Raw genomic sequence first — 19,003 nt, 5'->3', positions numbered from 1 at the left:
ATCGAATGAATTTTTAACATGTTAAATCATTAATTATAGTGACTAAAATTATGAGGATTTCGAATTAACCCCCTCCCCTTATCTGCCCCTCTCATCATCTCTCCTTTCGAGGCTTAGTAGGTCGTCAGAAAGGAAGTCGTTCGCCTCCCCCGACCCGGGGGAGGCGCACGCGCTATCAGGGGGTGGGGGTTGGACGATCAATAAGGGACGTACTACCCCCGGCGACGGCCTCAGGAGGGCAGGAGATCAGTAGCGTACGGTCGCGCGACAGGTGCACGACGAGGGTGCGTGCGTGGGGTGTGTGCGCATAGAGGGTGAGTCGCGAGTGAGCGAGGGCAAGTGAGAGCAAAACTGCCCCTCCTCCTCCTCTACCCCCAGCGCTGCGGGAAAAACTCGCCTCAGCATGCAACCACCGCCGAGAAAAGTAAGAGGAAGTCATTGCGTACTCGAGAACTCACCCCCGTTCCGAACAACGGGTTGTAACCGCTGTAATCTTGTAGGGTTGACTCTCAATGCTGTAGGTAGGGGAGAAACGTCTTTACGTCAAGCCAAGTGCGTCTGAAACGCAAGAGTCATCTTCTTGTGTTATAGTTACACAAGAAAATCGACCTTATATCGTGTCAAACGTAAAGATCGTTTTCCTATGCCGAAGCCACGTAGAAAAAGAAACTTGAACATTCGTCTCAGTCTTTTAATCAATATAAAACGATAATGACATAGCAATTTTTTGCGCGATTTTAATAATATAGTTTTAAGTACGAATCAGTAATAAACAATGTATAATCAAGAACACAAAAAATTATGATAAAAATTAAATATATGCTTCAATTTACAAGATCCGTGTTTTCTACAAAAAGTCGAACAATTTTGAAGAATATTGAAACAATTTTAATCCTTTAATATCAATAGTGATAATATTAATTTTATACCAATCTCAAAATAAGAAAAGTAATAAAAATATAATAATAGTAAATACATAGTAATAGAATGAGAAAGAGCGAGATTTACCTATAATTATATATCATCAGAATTGAAATTCTGTAAAATTATGCCGGTTTTAATTGACAGTTCAAAGGAGGACGCTCTTTAAGAAAGAAATGGAGAGGGTGGGAAGGAAGAATTAATAAAGCGAAGAAGCAGATAGGCGAAAGAGGCGAAAGAGTGCACGTCCAACGTAATCGCTGTTAACACCTTCATGTCGGAATTTCGCGAGCAATTTACTTTCGATATTATCTTATATATTACGTGGTGAGACGGAATATACGCCTACAGAATTTATAAAATTATATAGAAATTTTTAAAAAGTAACAGAGTAATAGAATAATCTCAAGGGAATGTTTTTATCGATTTTGTCAAAAAGATTTGGGCAGCGTGCATTTCTGGATGACATTACGTTACACTGCTAAATGTGTGTGTGTGTGTGTGTGTGTATGTGTATAATATAAATATTATTAAGAATAATCGTTACAAATGCTTGTTTATAAGTAATTTATAAATTCATATTTATTTATATTTGTATATAATCTATATTGATATATAGTATTACCATTTTAAATAATAATTATAATTACTTACGAAATATATTTTAATCACAATTATATCTTGAAAAATTAATTACAAAGTTGCGATTAATTTTAACAACGTGATTTACTGTTTTTATTGCAATTTTTAACTTTGCAATTTACCGTTTTATGTCATTGGGCGGTGTTCGTTTCTTGGAAAAGAAACATTTCTTCACACACACACACACACACACATACACGTAAACATACACATATACATACATATGGCTAAATAAAAAATTATTCACCAAGAAACAACTATAAATACCGTTTCATATGATATTAAAACACCCTGTGTCGATTATCATTGATTTTCAATTTGCACTTGGAGTGAGGAGTAAAAAAAAGAGAAAGCAAAAAAGAGAGAGAGATAGAGCTTGAGAGATTCGATTAATTGCTAGAAATAAGAAACTTGAAGTAATTTATAATGAAAATTCTTTTAATTAAAATGTGAAATAGTAAAATAACTAATTTATGTTTATTTAATTTGTTTTCTTTGTTTGATTGTAAGGGAAACTACGCGAAATTTCTAAAAAATGTGCACACGGAGCAGGCGGCAAAATTGCAGGCGAAAAATCAGCATGAGTGCGATCTTCTGGAAGACATACGGTGAGTTGTTATTAAACGACAATTTAGGCGCAATATTGCACTTTTTAAAATAATACAGTTTACAGCTTGGGAGAATAATTTTATATTTTTAAAAAGTGTATTATACCAGTTGTGATTATTATTTCAAAATTGTTGTATATAAATTTTTCCAATGGTTTCGATAATCAAAAATAAGTATATTAATTTTTCTCTTTCAGTAATTTTACGATAAAAAAGTCTGCCATTGAAAAATCCTACTCTGAGGTAAGGAATTATTCACATTTTTTTATATGTGTTATTTTTTAATAGTAATAAATATTTATAGTACTCGTTACTATTAATTGTTATTTAATTGTGATATGGACATACCGCTTTTCAGGCGCTACTCAAAATATCGTCTGCGTACTTAAATAAGAAGATACCGTATATACCAGATCTCAAATTCGATGGAGCAGAAGAGAAATGGTAATTAGATCTTGCAAAACGAAAGTCTGCACGTATAACTTTATCTCTTTTTCTATTTTATATATATATATATGTTGCGGAAAATTTTATACACATTAAAAACTATATTTGCGCACTTACAATATTTAATTCTAATAAGATTAGATTGGTTTTATAATCTACGTTAATAATTAGCTATTATTAATTTCTGATAATTAATTGACCCAATTAATATACATATACATGAAATTTTGATACGTTATCGTGTAACATAAAGATGAATTAAGAAAATCGATATGACTTAACAATATTAAGAATTATTTTCGCGTATCACATACACGGGAATTTGACCTCTACGGAATTGTACCGGTTTCAATTCCCGGCTGTTTATCGATCGGGGAAGTTTGCCAAGGAGAAGAATAAGGGTCATAGGTAAATGGCGATCCGTTGGCGGGCGGTCGAATGATTATAGGAACATGTGGAACGTGTGGCGAACCGTGCTGGAGGAGAACGAGAAGCTGGCGCGCGCACACCTCGCCGCTGTCGAGATCTTCCAGCAGCAAATCGCCGATGACGCCAAGATCCTCAGAATGCACAAATTACAAATCTCTAAGAAGGTATTGAGATTGAAGATTTTGCCATAAATTAACAATACACATCTTACATTTTATGTATTCGATATATAAATATGACAATGATAACACAAGTTGGAAAGAAATAGATTTTGGAATTATTTAGAAAAAAATATTTAAAATGTTTTTTTTTTAAATAAAAAATATAAGAAAATTCTATATATACATGCAGAGCGTTTATAAATGCAATTTATATATTTATAAATATAATTATTTGTATAAATATTATATTATAAATGCTACATGTAGCGTATTGCATACCTACACTTCTGTAATAAATGTATTTCTAGGCAATCGACCAATTATTGATAGTACAAAAAGAGCTCCAAACTTGCGTACAGGATGTCGACAAGACGAAGAAATTGTACTTTGACGAAGAACATAGCGCACACGATGTGCGTGATAAAGCAAAAGACATTGAAGAAAAGTACGTATATTATTTAAATTTCACTTATTTACTCGAAAATTAAGTCTTATAAAATATAAACTCTAATATATACTTAATTTTGTTTCTTGATGAGAACAATTTCACAAAAAAACATATATTATTATCTTTGTAATATTGTATATTGTACATATATATTTATACTCGAAACTCGAAGTTTTCTAACGTATACTTTCCTTGTTTCAATAATCTTTTCAACTTTTTGACCATTTGTTTTTTTTTTTTCGTACGCTGTGTATGATCATTATTATTGGCTAACTATATTAGCCGGCCGCACAATCGCGAATGCAATAATTTATGTTCACTCAATGCTTTCAGACTGAAGAAAAAGAAGGGTTCTTTCTTCCAATCAATAACGTCTTTGCAGAAAAATAGCGCCAAGGTATATGATCCTTTGTTATAAAAATTAAACGATTGTTGCAGATATTTTAAGACGTAAATCATCACACGAGAATCTTTTCAAAATTCATATTTTTTTTTAGGCTATGGATTTTATTAAACAAATACTTTTTCTCTTATTAAATACTTTTTAGTTTTGAATAATCTCTTTTGCATGTCAGGTGAGCTCGAAGCGAGACGCTTTGGAGGAGAAATCAACTGGTGCTCGCAATGATTACCTATTGAGCCTCGCCGCCGCCAATGCCCATCAGAACCGATATTTTGTAGTCGATTTACAGAACACCATGCAGGTAAGTTCCCACAGCGGTGATTCCATATTAAATGCGGAATTCTAAGCTCTTTCTAAATCGAAGCAATAATTTCAAATGTCCTACTCCGTAATCTCCGTATGCGTTAATATAATGTGAATTGCTATTGTTCCTTTTATCTTGGCAAAATCTTGATTTTTATATTATACCCGAGACTATTTCTATTTGCTGTATTTCTTCACGTTGCTTAGTATTTGGAGCAAGGAGTTTACGACAAAGTAGCGGAGTACTTAACACTGATGGGACGCACGGAGCTGCTCACTTGTCTAGCCACACAGAACAGCTTCGGCAAGATTCGCGATCAAGCTCAGCAGGTACGTCTAAAAATTGATATCGGAATAATAGAGAAATCAGCAAATGTTATTCATAATATTTTATCATTTATTTTAATTTTTACATTCCTTACCTATACTTTATACTCCGAGATTTGTATTCTTTTTTCTTCTTAATCTTTATTATGTTGATATTACTGTAAAAATTTTGATTTTTGATCACAACGAGGAAAGAATTTACGAATAACATGTCGAATTACAGCTTACTAGGGAGTACAATATCCAATGTTGCTGTTTATACTATCCTGTTTTGAAGCAACATATTCAATACGACTTTGAGCGTTGCGATAACGATCCAGTAGATAGGTTTGTAGATCATCTGTACATAGTTTGTAGATTATAATGTTTTATTTTAAATCATATCGATATGATAACGAAATAAATTTTAGACGTAATCTGCAGTACTGAATTGGCGTTGCAAAAAATTCTCTTCTGTGAAACTACATTTTAATAGCATGATCTGGATAAAAATTTTTACGAATCTAGGGTAACTGCCGATCATTCAGCGGCGACGACATTGGGCAAAGAAGCGCGTCGCTGGTCGACAAAAATTGCCCGCGAGGTCAGCAACATTCGTGAAAATAACCGGAAACTTCAAATGTTATACCAACTCAAAGAGTCTGGTCAGAAGGTTCGTGATCACTGGATGTCCTGAAAGAAAGGAAAGAAAAAATAAATTGCAAACTTTTCTTATTTGTTTTTTTTTTCCCCAGACTGATCCGAACGATCCTAATGGTCCAGATTTAGATACTAAGATCGATGAATTGAAGCACGCCGTTCGACGAGCAGAGGTAAGCTTTAACTTTATCTACAAAAAAAAGAAAGAATTATTTATTTTGATATATATCCAAAAATTTTAAGTCAAATGATTATTACAATAATTTCTATAGTGTGTCGCACCTACTCATAAAATATATTCTTTTTTTAACAGACAGCAAAACTCAAGGCGGAAGCAAGGCTAGAATGTCTTCGACTCGGTGGAGGTTTGTTAATATTTTCTGTTTTAATAGAAATATAACATTTTTTTACATTGGTCTATAAAATTATAAATTTTACTCTGCTTCGTATTTTACAGTGAACGTAGACGAATTCTTACAAGAGGCTGAAACACTAAGCGTTCAGGACATGCCCCGTTCGGCCAGTTCGCTCTCTGTTAGGACAGATGCATCTGGTGCAGCGGTAATTCTCAAAATGCATAATGTGCAATTCGTCAAATTTTTCTCTAACAAAGATAGATATATTCTATATGAATATGTAAAAATATTTTCTATTATTTTTTCAATCTTAGTTTTCCATCTCTAGCATTAGCCACTTAAATAATTGTATCCGACAATAGAGAATTTGTTGAACGATCGCTCTCATTAAATCATAACACTGTGCAGTCAAGAATAAAAACATGTGAAAAAATTATGCACAGTTTTTTAATACTTAATAATAACAAAAGAAATGTATTTATATACAATATTACTTTTAGGAACATCCATCATCGGACTCATTCTACGACAGCGACGGCGACGGCGGAAGCGACCTAACGACATTGGAGCGACCCGGAAAGAATGCGCCTCAACAGGAAGAGGAAATTGAAGAAAGACAGAGGCATGACAGTGCCGAAGTCGATGGTATGCAGATAATTTTCATACGAAATTAAATTTTACAAGTATTTACATAATTTATTTATTATTTACATTAACTTATTTCATATATTTTATATATACCATGTAGAAAACTGAAAATTATCTTTTTAGCATTGCTGGAGCAGGAGAAGCAACGGATAGAGCAGTTAACGGCAGGCTGGGAAGATCCTATGTCGGTTGATTGGGACAACGAAGAGAAAGATGAACAGGACATGACGCACGAAACACCAGAGATGCCTTCTAACCAACCCATATACAAATGCACTGCTCTATACTCCTATACAGTAAGCGATTCTGTAAAATTATACTTTATAGAGAATAAATACAAAGTATTGATTATAGGAAATTAAATAGCACTTTTTGTGCATTAGAAATATCCTTGATTAAAGTGATATTTTTTGGTATATATTCTGTAAAAACGAACTAATTTTTCTCTTTTAGGCGCAAAATCCCGATGAGCTTTCCATCGTGGAAAGCGAGCAGCTAGATGTGGTGGGTGAAGGCGATGGCGACGGATGGTTAAGAGCAAGAAATTACCGAGGAGAGGAAGGTTTCGTTCCTCAAAACTATCTCGATGTAGAAAGAGAACCCGAGACCACCACCGGTCTAACTTCGCAGGGTCCAGGTCTGGTCCAGCAGATCTCCTTCTCATCCGTTGATTACACGATTGACGATCATGACGCCGTCGACCCCGATGCCAATTTGCAAAGTGCCGCTTCGGAAGCCATAATACAAAACCACGTTGGAGGTATATCGGAAAATTCGATTCGTTTATACCTCTCGTTTGTCTCGACAGGATCTAAAATTTCAGATATTCAAAGTGATACATAACATATGATACATACATTAAATTATAGAAATGGAGCAATATTGCATCGCACTTTACGATTACGACGCGACATGCGAGGAGGAGCTGAGCTTTTTGGAAGGTGACATCGTTAAGGTGTTGAAAAAAGAACCACACGATGTAGACGACGGCTGGTGGGAAGGTGAGCTGAGAGGTCAGCAGGGTCTTTTCCCCTCTCTCGTCGTGGAACCTTGTGGTCCGGACGGATGTCCTTTGACCCCACAGGTGAGAAATTAAGTATCGTTTTAAATAGATCAGAATCAAAATTATAAATCGAATAATCAACTTATAACTAATTGTATAACAGAAAAGTGATATAACATTTTTTTTATTTCAGGAAAATATAACACCACCGAGTTCCGCGCCGCCAGTCTTTACTCCACCAGAAGCACCGGAAGAATTCTTGCTAGCCGATGAGCTTGATCAAATGGAAGGTAATTATAGCTATTTTTGTTTATTTGGAATATTTTTGTACATGTACTTACACATATTATTTTTATATATTGCTTATGTGTATAAAAATAAAAGAGTATTTCCATATGTATACATTTATTTATTTATTTATTATGTGTCTATTATAGAATCGCAAGAAGAGAAGTCAATGGTGAACGGGGATAGTGGATTTAAGATAAAGTTGTCGCAAGACCAAAAGGAACACTACGGTTTACAGTTCGAGGAAGATGAGCAAGATGAAACGCCAGGTATATTAGGTGAGTTTCCAAATTAAATAGAAATTGCTATGATAATAGCTGAAATACAACAGGTATTATTCATTTTAATCTATGAAACATTATGACTTGCTGCACAGTCGTGGAGATATCAGATGAATCAGGTGATAAGGTAATTTGGTACAATGTGAAAAATTATTTATACGTTTGGCTTCAATGTTTTCTTCTTTACAAAAAGCATGCAATTATTTTTATCAAAGGTTTAATATATTAATGCTACGGACGTTTCTTATGATTAACAATAAAGTTTGCTTCAAAGATCAAAATCAAATTTTATTTCTGCAATGAAATAGTTATGTTGTTTTTCTCAAATCTAATGAAATATGAGAGATATGGTTCATACAGACTTACAAAGAGTTACACACAGAGTTACCTTATATCAAGAATAAAACTTCATTCAATTCGCAGACGGAAAAGCCCGAGGATCCTAAATCCGGTAAAAACTTCAAATCCACTAGCCAAAAAGACGATTACGGTCTTGGAGTGGCTCAGATAGTGATCACAGCCGCAACTCCGATGGAAGAGATCGAACATCCCTTCCCCGGGGCGGAGGAGACTCCGGAAGATTCGGCAAAGTCTGCAGAAGCCTCCGAAGTCGATCCTGAAGCTTCAAGTGCGGCCTCTGATCCAAATGAAAGCGAATGTAAAGAGGAAGAAGAACCGACAGTCATCTTGGACGAGAAGGAGGGAGAAGAAGCTGAAGAAAGGTCTACAATTGACGAACTTCCAACTGACTCGGCACCATTTCCAATCAGCAGCAGTTCTGGAAGCGAAGCGGAATCAACTTCCGGTCCCAGCACCAACGAAAATTCTCAATCGAGGGGAACGGTAGTAGAAGTGACGGAAGAAGTTTCAGAGGTCATGGAAGAGGACGAAATCGCGCCAGGGAAAATGCTGGTAGGAGGAAGAGCCAGCATCCCGGATGAGCTACAGCCGGATCAATTGGAAAAATTGCAAACGCTCAAGGAATCGAACGCCTAGGGCTGACTGAGCCCCGGGGCCACCAACAAGGGCAGAATTACCTTGCCTGATGGCCATCCCGCCAACTTCCGACATCTGCTAGACTTCTGGCGATCACCTGAGGTGCTAGGCAAAAAAGACTAACCGTAATAAACTCACGCTAAGACTCTATCTGAAATTCATAAGGTTCTTACGGTGATCGAGTAGTGGTGAGAATAAAGACGTTTTGAATTGTGACTGAACTATCTTTAAAATAACGAATGTTAATAGATCAAGTGATGCACCGAAGACTGTCTAAATTATGGCTGTATAAGCATAAGAATTATTTCCGCGTACCGAAAGTACGGGAAAATGTCCAGAATAAGATTTAACTTCGAACTACTTTGAAAATAATGTATGTTATATATCTTTATTAACGAATCAGGATCATAAGAAAAGATTAATTTATGAGGCTACTTATATACTGATTACCATACTGATTTATTAACATCCCGAAGAAGAGAGATGATCTAGTAAATTAATTGGAAAAAAAAATATTATGTTGAATAAGAAATAATTTGAAGTATATGAGATGTTTGAAATCAGAACAGTCACAAAGGGTAGAAAAATTAATAGACAAGATCACCAAGACTTTATGTAAGACTTTATATAAGGTCACCGAGAGATGTCTTTGCGTTGACCGATTAATAAAAGATTAGAAGAATTAATTTGTCTTATCTTAGGACAAATTGAGCTTTAATGAGTTGATTAAACTCTTGAGTTAATAAAGCTGACGAAGGGGACGAAGGGGGAGATTTTCTTTCGTAGGAGACGATGTACAGTGAATGGGATAATAGAAAGAATTGTCGATACCTGTGTACTATAAAGGGCGTACGTTTCAAAGGAATTACACTGGTGTTGCATGTAAAAAGGACTATTCATTCAATATTCCTCATCTTTCGTTTTCATTTTCCTTGTCCAACATACTGAAAGTGTATAATTAAATCTATATGCTAAAATTAAATGGCCTCTTTATGTTGTTAAGGACAATATCATATATTGTATATGTCATGAAAACAAATTCGATTACACGCTAAAGAGGGAAACATACACGAAATAAAAAATGTCCGACGGTCCCGAGGATAAAATTATTAAAGTTTATAGAAAAGTTCAAAACTTTATTGTATACATATATTACATAGAAAAAAAAACTCAAATAAGGCTCGTGAAAAATCTTTGACACTGAAATTCTTTCAGAATAAAAAACTGATAGCTCTTTAAGCTTGCATTCGCAAAGCACCATCCAATCTAATTGTCTCCCCATTTAATAACGGGTTTTCAACGATCTGCTGTGCCAACATGGCATACTCATCGGGACTCCCTAATCTCTGAGGAAATGGGATGCTCTTCGCCAAAAAGACGCGTACTTTTTCTGGCAGTGCCCTTAATAACGGAGTATCAAAAAGTCCCGGAGCAATTGTTACAACACGAATTCCATCCTTGGAAAGATCGCGAGCAATAGGTAAAGTCATTCCTACATAAAATATAAGTTATAGAAAATAAAAAACTGAACATCTAAATATAAATAGAAAGAGTGAGAAAATGAATAGACAATACCTACGACTGCTCCTTTCGAAGCAGAATAAGCAGCCTGTCCCATTTGACCATCGAAAGCCGCGACACTTGCAGTGTTAATAATTACACCTCTTTGACCATCTTGATTAGGTGTGTTTTCAATCATCAAGCCGACAGAGAGGCGAATAGCGTTGAAGGTGCCGATGGTGTTGACTTGGATAATTTTAGCAAAATCCTCCAGTTTGTGAGGAACTTTTTTATTACTGTTATACGTCTTGAAAGCTATGGCAATACCGGCGGCGTTGACGAGAACGTCAAGCTTGCCAAATGTTTGTTTCGTAAGATCGAGAGCAGCTTGGACATCAGATTCCGAAGTTACCTTCGAAGAAAGGAAGTTAAGACGTTATATATTTAACTGAGATAATAAGGTAAGAATACACACACATGATATATAATAAGAATAAATAGAATATAATAATATTGATGAAAAAAATTACAAGTTATAATTTTAAAATATAGAAAATACATAATTTAATGTTTTAAATACATACATCCATAGGTGCGAATACTGCATTGGCCTCTCCCAATTCGTCGGCGACAGTTTTACCTTTCGAAGTAGGTAAATCGCCAACAATCACCTTTGCACCTTGCTTGACGAATCTTTCTACTGTGCCACGGCCTAGCCCGGAGGCACCGCCTGTCACCAAAGCCACAGTACCCTATAATAAATAAAAACAAATAAAAAAAAAACAGTATTTATCTCTCTTTATCACAAATGAGTCCCATTAAGCATTTTGATACAAAATGTTAACGTTTTAATTTTTACATGCAATTATCTCCAAAGCTGACATCCCAGATAAAAAAATATATTAGATAAAAATTGTTCTCTTTTTGGAGAGAAACGTCTTATAATTATATCACAACTTTATTTCAAATGCTTGCGAGTGGCTTAACAAGATTATTTATTTCAAAGACTGCGTTCCAATATTCAGCCAATGCTGAAAATCTAAGGTGTGAATATCAGAAAAAGGCCATATGTTCCTTTAACCTTTAACTCGATGTCATTGTCCAAAAACAAGAACTGTAGGATGACATAATCCTAAATCAAATCCAAGAAAACCCTGTGACGTTTTTTTATGTGAAAAACATAGTGTAAAATACATTATATTGTTATTAAAATATATCTACAATAAATATATGTGTGTACAGCTATATATACCACTGCAATTAATTAGAGACGTATAAGTAAAACAAATGGCAAATTGCTGCTGTAATAAAAGATAGAAGTATGAATAGATTGTTTAAACGACAAACATACCTTCAACATTTTCGAGTTTCAATTTTTCTTTGAATATAAATGTTAATAAGCTTCGCGGCCCTCACTAATCACGAGGATCTGCGAGGATCGTCCAAGCTTTATTGAAGGTCTTCTAAACGCGTCGTGTATTTTATACTTGGATTGGCGGGGTATAAATTCCAATTATTCCAACAATGAATCGCAAGAAATTATCTCGGTGGACTTTAGATCCCGAGCAGGGAGTGGGCAATGTTATATATATAGATATATTGGACGGATGAGAGACCTAGATCAAAAAAAGAAATATTGAAGGTTACGTCTACCGTGTATAGAATAAATAATATTTTTATCGTAGTAAATGCAAATATTACGAAGCTTCCACGTGGCGAAGACTTATTGGCGGACTTGGAGTGATTTTCACCAGTTTTGACCAACATTAAAACTCCAATTAGCTCGGCGATTAAAATACTTTGTTAAATGGATAGTCAATGTATGCATATTTTAATCACAAAAATAACAAAGTTGCGACAAACGTTGACGATACTGTGTCAAGTCTTGGAAAAATATATATTTTAATTATAATATATTAAAATATTAATATATGTAAATGTAATATTTTTCATAAGCTAACGTTTTGTTCAATTAACTTATATAAATAAATCAGACTCTATAAATGATTAATTGTTATTTTGATAAAACATATTAAACATAGATTTGCATTGTTTGCAATAAATTGTTGAGATTCGTATATTGCATTTGCGTCCGCAGGCAGAAGAGATTTTCCAGGGACAAAGATACTGTTACTAGAAAGCGCACATTCCTATTGGATATCAGCGTAATGAATATTTTACTGTCAAGTAAACAGAACGTAGCGTGTGTCTAAAACGTCAAACGGAGACGATCATTTGTTATAACTGTCTGGCATTAATCGGTGTCACGTCGAAAAATGTCGGCGATGTTGACTGCCGATTGGTTTCCCCTGGGACGAGACGTATACTTTCGGTAAATGTACCCTGAAATTTACACATCTGACAAGTACACAACGCTTTTGCACGGTTATGTTTTGTGCGACAATGAAGCTGTCACTGCTCGACACATCGTTACCAATGGCCCGTTACCGACTTTTATTGTAGCAAATTCGAGCTGTACCCGATATCCTTCCAGTACGAGATTTCCAGCAACAATTTGTTAGTGGCGGCTCCATACGGGGGCTCCATTGCTGTAACGAGAAACCCTAAGAAACTCGTCAAAGTCCAAGGAGCTAACAAGCCTTTAATATTGCTGTACGCGTCGTCAGGAAAACCGACAGCCAAGCTGCAAGTGAGATCTCTTTAATTCGGAGACTCTCTACGACCTTAGCTTTCTTTACACATTTATTTCTTTATTCTTTGCTTAACTTTCTATTAGTGGAGCAGTGGACAACTGATATCGTTCGGTTGGTCCCAGCAAGAAGAATTGTTATGCGTGCAAGATGATGGCATGGTTCTCATATACGACATGTTCGGAACTTATCGGCATACCTTTAGCATGGGAAATGTAAGTCAACGAGCAATAAATCTCTAATTGTGGATGAATTTTTTGATACGCATTATTTTTTTTCCTTTCAAGGCAGCCAAAGATACCAAAGTTATCGACGCAAAGTTCTTCACGACGTCCAATAGTACTGGGATAGCCGTTTTGACGTCTACCAATCGTATATTTCTAGTGAACAATGTGTCCGAACCTAAAGTCCGACCAATCGCTGATATGCCAAGTAAATATATTAAATATAACATATTTGTACGCGTTCCTTGAATTTTCACCGTTATCACAATTTTTACTTCTAGGATATCCAATTGATTGTTGGCTCATGGTACATTGCGACAGGGAGACACAAGTAATTTTGTCGAATAGAGAAGGAATATTTGTAATTCATCAGTCCCATCCAAACACTTATTCATTTGTAAGCATACCGTTGTACAATTCATTTGACGTGAATTATGTGCATTTAAAAATCAATATTTAATTCAAGTTGCTTTATTTTGCTTTCAGAGCAATCTCTTCAGTAATAAGATCAATAATGTGACAGCGATAGCTGTGTCCACCAACAATCGACACATTGCGCTTTATTCCGATACCGGACACTTGTACATTGGTTCGATAGACTTTAGAGAGAAGTATTGTGAATGTTATACGAATATGAAGGAACCCCTTGCAAATATAGCTTGGTTAGTAAACACGCAATGTAATTCAAATTATTTAAATTTAATAACATAAATTTTAGAGAATACAATATCAGGATTTGACAAATGTTTACAGGTGTGGTACGGAAGCCGTGGTGTGCAGCTGGAACAGTACGATAATGGTGGTGGGACGTACAGCTGATACTATAGTGTACAATTACGATGGTCCAGTACACTTGGTCACAGAGATTGACGGAGTGCGTGTGTTGTCAAGTAGTTCGCACGAAATGATACAGAAAGTACCAAACGTCGTTCAAAGAATATTTAGAATCAACTCGACGGATCCTGCTTCCTATCTCCTAGAAGCTTCTAAGCAGTTTCAGAAGAAAAGCCACAAGGCCGACAGCTATATAGATTTAGTGAAGGATAAGCTGGACTCGGCGATAAAAGCGTGTATTGACGGTGCGAGTCACGAATTTGATTTCGAAACGCAAAAGATTCTGATGAGAGTAAGTTGAACAAACTTACATTTATTGAGAGATATTGAAATTATTTAACATTGTGTCAATTTTTCGTCAGGCTGCCAAGTTTGGAAAAGGATTCAGCAAAACGATAGATTCAGAATATTACGTTCAAATGTGCAGGATTTTGAGAGTCTTGAATGCAGTGAGACATCCCGCTGTGGGGATTCCGTTAACATGTACGCAGTATCCTTTTTTATTCGGTTGATATACATTGCGTAAGATCTCTTCGTGCGTTCTTCTTATCATTTTGATAATTGTTGTAATCTACGAAAATCCTTAACGATGTTAGATTTAATATTCTCACAAATCAAGTGCTGTTAGATCGGTTGGTAGCACGAAGACATTATTATTTAAGTATACAAGTAGCGCGTCACTTGCAATTACCCGAGATTGATGGAGAAAGTAGAATATTAGCACATTGGGCTTGCTACAAAGTAAGAAATGATTTTACGTAAAAAGACGAGTTTTACGAGCTGTTTGAAATATATATTTTCTTTTTGTACTTCACAGGTGAAACAAACGCAGTTAGATAAGGAACAAATAGCAGAGGAGATCGCTGATAAATTAGGATACGCTCCTGGTGTTTCATATAGCGAAATCGCGAAAAGAGCGGCGGATTGCGGACGAAAGCAATTGGCCATAAAAGTAAATTTCTTAATGTACACGAATATATTTGGTATTATATAATTTACCGCGGGAAACTATACATTAGCGTCTTTTCAGTTAATCGACTACGAACCGCGTGCGCGTCAACAAGTACCCTTGCTGTTGACACTTGGCGAGGAGCGTGCTGCTCTGCATAAAGCAGTCGAAAGCGGCAATACGGATTTAGTCTATACCGTCATTCTTCATCTCAGGGAAAATATGACTCTCGGAGATTTTCAGGTAAGCAGATAATACTTTATTCCAAGCGCAGATGGATTACGTTGTTCTCATAACTGATCTTTAACGCAGATGTCTATAATGCATTGTCCTCTGGCAATGGCATTGTATATTAAATATTGTCAGAGCCATAACAGAGAGACATTGCGTGATATTTACAATCAGTACGACGATTTCCATTCGCAAGCGGTGTGGTTTATCACCGAGAGTTATCAACGAAAGGTTGGGGTACAATTATTTATAGGTTTATAATTTTTTTTATAATATAAAACAGGTAAACGCGTATTGCCCATTTTTAGAACACGATGTCGAGAGATGCGTTACTGCAGTCTGCTCAGGAAAATTTCAGATTAGCTCGCAATGATACCAACGCGTCATTAACAGAAGAACAGATAAAACTGTTGAAGTATCAGAGATCTTTAGAGGACACGCTACGCGAATCGGTAGTGGGAAAGCCTCTGCACGATACTGTGAAAATATTATTACTGCGTAACGAATTGAAATTAGCGGATAAATTACGATCAGAGTATAAAATACCAGATCGGAGGTATACTAATTTTTATAACTTTAAGCAAATTATTTATGTTCTCTCGTATTACGCGAAGTGATATTTCAACACAGATATTGGTGGTTAAGAATACAATGCCTAGCGGAACAAGGCTTATGGAATGATTTGGAAAAGTTCTCGAAAAGTAAAAAGTCTCCCATTGGCTACGAGGTAACAATAAATAAAAGACTCGCATTATTTTCACGTAATTATATAATTATATATCATTCGTTTATCGATGCGATAAAATAATTTTTCAACCATTTTTCCATGTTCAAGCCGTTTATAGATGAATGCCTGAAGTATAACGAAAAATTAGAAGCAAGGAAATACTTAGCCAAAGTTAAAGATGATCTTAAAGTAAAATATCTAGTGAAGTTAAAGTAAGTAGCAGGAAATATACTTTTTAAAATGTAAATAAAATGTATGAAACATATACATAAGTATAAATATGGAAATTCTGCAGTTTGCTTAGCGAAGCGGCGCAAACAGCGTACGAACAAAAGGATGCTTCGGCTCTCACATTTGTGTTGGCGCAATGCGGATCGTCAGACAGACAATTCGTGGATAAGATCAATATGTTACTAGCTAGTCTTAAAAATTAAGGTTTTTTTTAAGGTCGCTTTATAAGATGCATTTACATATATAATTCAGATAACGTAACACATTTGACAAGAATAGTGATTTTAGAATAATTTTACAGTGAACATCTAAGACATAACTTATCGAGATTGGTAAAATAGTATATTACTTATTCCAATAAGAAATATACATCTTGTTTTAATTAATATCAATAAAAAATTTTTGAATCCGCTCAGATATTCCGTTCGTTATAAACTGTACAAGAATGTGAACGTATATTTGTTGTGCGAAATATTTGTAACTGAATTCTATACATTTATATTACTTTACAACGCTGATATGTATCATATAGAATATAGTAGTATATACTAAACCTGAGTATTTCCCATTACCGTTAAAATTCTTCCACGTGTCGTATCATAAAATCTTTTTACTTCCAAAAAATGCACACGCGCGTTTTTGGAAGTAAAAACACACGTACAATTAAAAATATATTTTATAGCTTGAAACAAGCTGATCAATTAACTTCTTTGGACCGTATAAACTTTATATGCTTCTCAACGAGGTCTCTTACGATCAATTGTTCAATTTCATCACCATTATCTAATTGTTCATTTGTAAGAGACAAAGGATAATCGGTCTCCTTGCTCACAATTACCACTTGTTGCTTCCTAGTTTGCAATATATTGGCTATTACAAGCTGAAAGAGACAAAAAACAATCAAAATTTAGTTACATCTTAGAGAAAACGTGATATGCTTTACAATAAATAATTACTTACATTATGACGATACTTTTTGAGAGCGGTTCTTGCCTTGGAAATCAGCAAGCTTTCATCGGTTTCTAATTTAAACGAAACCACAAATGCTTTCGGGACCCACAAACTCACTAAGGGAGCTAAAATCTTTGGTACTAATTGAAGAGATATAGTTGGTGGTCCGCTCGAGGAAATCTTGTGGACCGACATCTCATGGGAAGGAACGTAAAAGTCCGAGACCGCTGCTGCCAAATATAATATAGCTTTGTTCTCCAAAGGTGCCAGTGCTTGGCAAGCAGATCGAAGCAGCCAGAGATATTCCGAGAGAGTCGTAAAAGTTAGTTGCAACAACTTTTTCTGATCGAATGCCTCTCTATACTTTCGTAGCACTGTTGCTACCTTCCGCGTATATTCTGGTAATACTGCAACAATAAATGTGTACCAATGACATCTACGTCATTTGGATTACGTACGTACGATTATAAATGGTTTCGTAACTTACCCGTGATAACGGACGTCCCATTATTCTCCGATATGCGAAGCAAATCTAAAAACTTTTGACCTATAAAGCGTCTCGAGAACGGTTCCAAAGATTTGACTCTGAAAACGTAAAGGGACGTTTGTTACATCATCTCGTTAATTTGCGCTACGAAGCGTATAACATCCTAATTACCTGTACATAAAAATAACTGCGTATCCATGCTCTAAGAAGTATTCCGCTGAAACCGAGCCTCTGGTACCCGCGCTGAAATTGTCCACGAATCTCACTGTATTATGTTCCAAGGGTACCGTCGTACCTCCACTCTGCAACAATACAAGTTGAAAGCGGAACATCGCAGAAAGATCATGTCCTGTAATGTCGCAAATCCTAGAACTCACCGTCACCAATACCACTTTGTTGTCCGCCTCGAGATGCTTCCTGGTGAATTCCTTCAGCGCCCGTTCATTCTGCGCCAGGTCCTGAGGGGGTGGATGCTTCGCGTAGAAATCTTCCCACGTTGAGACCATCGTGAACGGCTGCGACTAGAAAGAGTTGCCCAGTTGCCGCGTAAAGAAGGAGAAACGATAAAAACTCATGGAGATGTCGATAGATATATGTTACGTCGTCGATAGTCGATACGTGACATACGTAATGTATTACGTAACGAGGACTCCTAACCTCACGTCAACGTCGTCGAATGTGTATCGTTCATTTACGTACCGTTAGTGACATTTCGTAAAATATCCGTCCGCGACAATTCACGCCGAGACGCGTGAATTGCGAGCCGTAAATAAAGAGCGTCGAACCAACCTCAAACGGAAAGAAAATGAAAAGTGGTTACTAACCTCGATGCGCTAAGAAGGATCGGCCGATCGGCTCAACTTCAATCGTCGATTAGCGTTTAGCAAACACCAGTTGCGAGATTTGAAATAAACTGACGCCTTTTTTTGTACATCCCACGCCACTCGAGAATCTTGTCTCGCGGAAAGACGAGAACACGAGTCCTCGGCTACGGTCAACGTGACGCTTCTCCTTCTTCATCGAAAGAAAAGAGAAGAGGAACGCTTCGAAGTATTTGTAGCGTCACGTTGACCGTATCATTTTTTCCACATTCATCATAAGTAAAAACACGAGACGACGTTAACACTGCATTATCTTTACTACATTTTGATATACTGACGTTTGAGATAGGCGAGTTATCGTCACACGCGTATAAAATTATTCTCAATTTATTTATGTAACGACTCTTGTATATAAAATTCAACATTAAAACCTTGGCGAAATATGGAAAAATCGTCGATCTAACAATACAGAGGAAGAGAGGAGAATGCACACTGCC

The 19,003-nt window shown here is 36.0% G+C and overlaps 4 protein-coding genes across 7 annotated transcripts; 2 read left to right on the top strand and 2 right to left on the bottom strand.

Moving 5' to 3' along the window:
* The first annotated feature begins 240 nt into the window (after positions 1–240).
* LOC143905212 (protein nervous wreck) lies at positions 241–9,400 on the top strand. 2 transcript variants are annotated; one of them, XM_077420461.1, is made up of 22 exons: positions 242–424; positions 2,074–2,171; positions 2,369–2,414; positions 2,530–2,615; positions 3,067–3,211; positions 3,517–3,653; positions 3,990–4,053; positions 4,232–4,360; positions 4,570–4,692; positions 4,913–5,016; positions 5,197–5,341; positions 5,424–5,501; positions 5,642–5,693; positions 5,786–5,889; positions 6,185–6,329; positions 6,456–6,628; positions 6,786–7,092; positions 7,202–7,416; positions 7,529–7,625; positions 7,773–7,901; positions 8,000–8,031; positions 8,328–9,400. In XM_077420461.1, the coding sequence occupies exons 1-22, from the start codon at positions 404–406 to the stop codon at positions 8,898–8,900; spliced, it is 3,003 nt and encodes a 1,000-aa protein (XP_077276587.1). In that variant the 5' UTR covers positions 242–403; the 3' UTR covers positions 8,901–9,400. The 2 variants fall into 2 exon arrangements, with proteins under 2 accessions (XP_077276588.1, XP_077276587.1); XM_077420462.1 differs by lacking the exon at positions 8,000–8,031 and having other exon boundaries at positions 241–424; positions 8,328–8,369.
* Positions 9,401–10,015: 615 nt separating this feature from the next.
* Scu (hydroxysteroid 17-beta dehydrogenase 10) lies at positions 10,016–12,009 on the bottom strand. The gene is made up of 4 exons (XM_077420495.1): positions 11,752–12,009; positions 10,985–11,152; positions 10,476–10,812; positions 10,016–10,392 (listed from the first exon to the last, which is right to left on the bottom strand). The coding sequence occupies exons 1-4, from the start codon at positions 11,758–11,760 to the stop codon at positions 10,136–10,138; spliced, it is 771 nt and encodes a 256-aa protein (XP_077276621.1). The 5' UTR covers positions 11,761–12,009; the 3' UTR covers positions 10,016–10,135.
* Positions 12,010–12,522: 513 nt separating this feature from the next.
* Positions 12,523–16,948, top strand: Vps16a (vacuolar protein sorting 16). Of its 2 annotated transcripts, none has more exons than XM_077420475.1 (16): positions 12,523–12,732; positions 12,864–13,050; positions 13,138–13,266; positions 13,339–13,483; positions 13,557–13,672; positions 13,762–13,937; positions 14,029–14,401; positions 14,472–14,599; positions 14,706–14,850; positions 14,927–15,061; positions 15,140–15,301; positions 15,371–15,520; positions 15,598–15,845; positions 15,920–16,016; positions 16,125–16,228; positions 16,312–16,948. In XM_077420475.1, exons 1-16 carry the CDS (start codon positions 12,677–12,679, stop codon positions 16,448–16,450), a joined length of 2,490 nt encoding a protein of 829 aa, XP_077276601.1. In that variant the 5' UTR covers positions 12,523–12,676; the 3' UTR covers positions 16,451–16,948. The 2 variants fall into 2 exon arrangements, with proteins under 2 accessions (XP_077276601.1, XP_077276602.1); XM_077420476.1 differs by having other exon boundaries at positions 12,525–12,785.
* Positions 16,041–18,723, bottom strand: Ppcs (phosphopantothenoylcysteine synthetase). Of its 2 annotated transcripts, none has more exons than XM_077420489.1 (6): positions 18,510–18,723; positions 18,063–18,206; positions 17,857–17,987; positions 17,686–17,783; positions 17,208–17,605; positions 16,041–17,127 (listed from the first exon to the last, which is right to left on the bottom strand). In XM_077420489.1, exons 2-6 carry the CDS (start codon positions 18,189–18,191, stop codon positions 16,945–16,947), a joined length of 939 nt encoding a protein of 312 aa, XP_077276615.1. In that variant the 5' UTR covers positions 18,192–18,206; positions 18,510–18,723; the 3' UTR covers positions 16,041–16,944. The 2 variants fall into 2 exon arrangements, with proteins under 2 accessions (XP_077276615.1, XP_077276614.1); XM_077420488.1 differs by lacking the exon at positions 18,510–18,723 and adding an exon at positions 18,385–18,411.
* Positions 18,724–19,003: the final 280 nt, after the last annotated feature.

This window comes from Temnothorax americanus, unplaced genomic scaffold, assembly GCF_048541705.1.
Source record: "Temnothorax americanus isolate GAGA-0224 unplaced genomic scaffold, ASM4854170v1 Scaffold6, whole genome shotgun sequence".
In the NCBI taxonomy this organism is placed as follows: domain Eukaryota; kingdom Metazoa; phylum Arthropoda; class Insecta; order Hymenoptera; family Formicidae; genus Temnothorax; species Temnothorax americanus.
This window is presented reverse-complemented; position numbering and strand designations above follow the sequence as displayed.

Coding starts and splice junctions, on each gene's coding strand:
- Scu (XM_077420495.1), bottom strand. Junction 10,813..10,984: donor CAGTATTCGCACCTATGGAT/GTATGTATTTAA, acceptor CTTTCTTCGAAG/GTAACTTCGGAATCTGATGT. Junction 10,393..10,475: donor TTCGAAAGGAGCAGTCGTAG/GTATTGTCTATT, acceptor TATTTTATGTAG/GAATGACTTTACCTATTGCT.
- Ppcs (XM_077420488.1), bottom strand. Junction 17,606..17,685: donor TGGGACGTCCGTTATCACGG/GTAAGTTACGAA, acceptor TTATTGTTGCAG/TATTACCAGAATATACGCGG. Junction 17,128..17,207: donor TCAAAAAGTATCGTCATAAT/GTAAGTAATTAT, acceptor TGTCTCTTTCAG/CTTGTAATAGCCAATATATT.
- LOC143905212 (XM_077420461.1), top strand. CDS start 404: ATGCAACCACCGCCGAGAAAA. Junction 5,342..5,423: donor TCAAAGAGTCTGGTCAGAAG/GTTCGTGATCAC, acceptor TTTTTTCCCCAG/ACTGATCCGAACGATCCTAA. Junction 7,626..7,772: donor TGAGCTTGATCAAATGGAAG/GTAATTATAGCT, acceptor TGTCTATTATAG/AATCGCAAGAAGAGAAGTCA.
- Vps16a (XM_077420475.1), top strand. CDS start 12,677: ATGTCGGCGATGTTGACTGCCGATTGGTTTCCCCTGGGACGAGACGTA. Junction 13,267..13,338: donor ATACCTTTAGCATGGGAAAT/GTAAGTCAACGA, acceptor TTTCCTTTCAAG/GCAGCCAAAGATACCAAAGT. Junction 15,846..15,919: donor TATAAAATACCAGATCGGAG/GTATACTAATTT, acceptor ATTTCAACACAG/ATATTGGTGGTTAAGAATAC.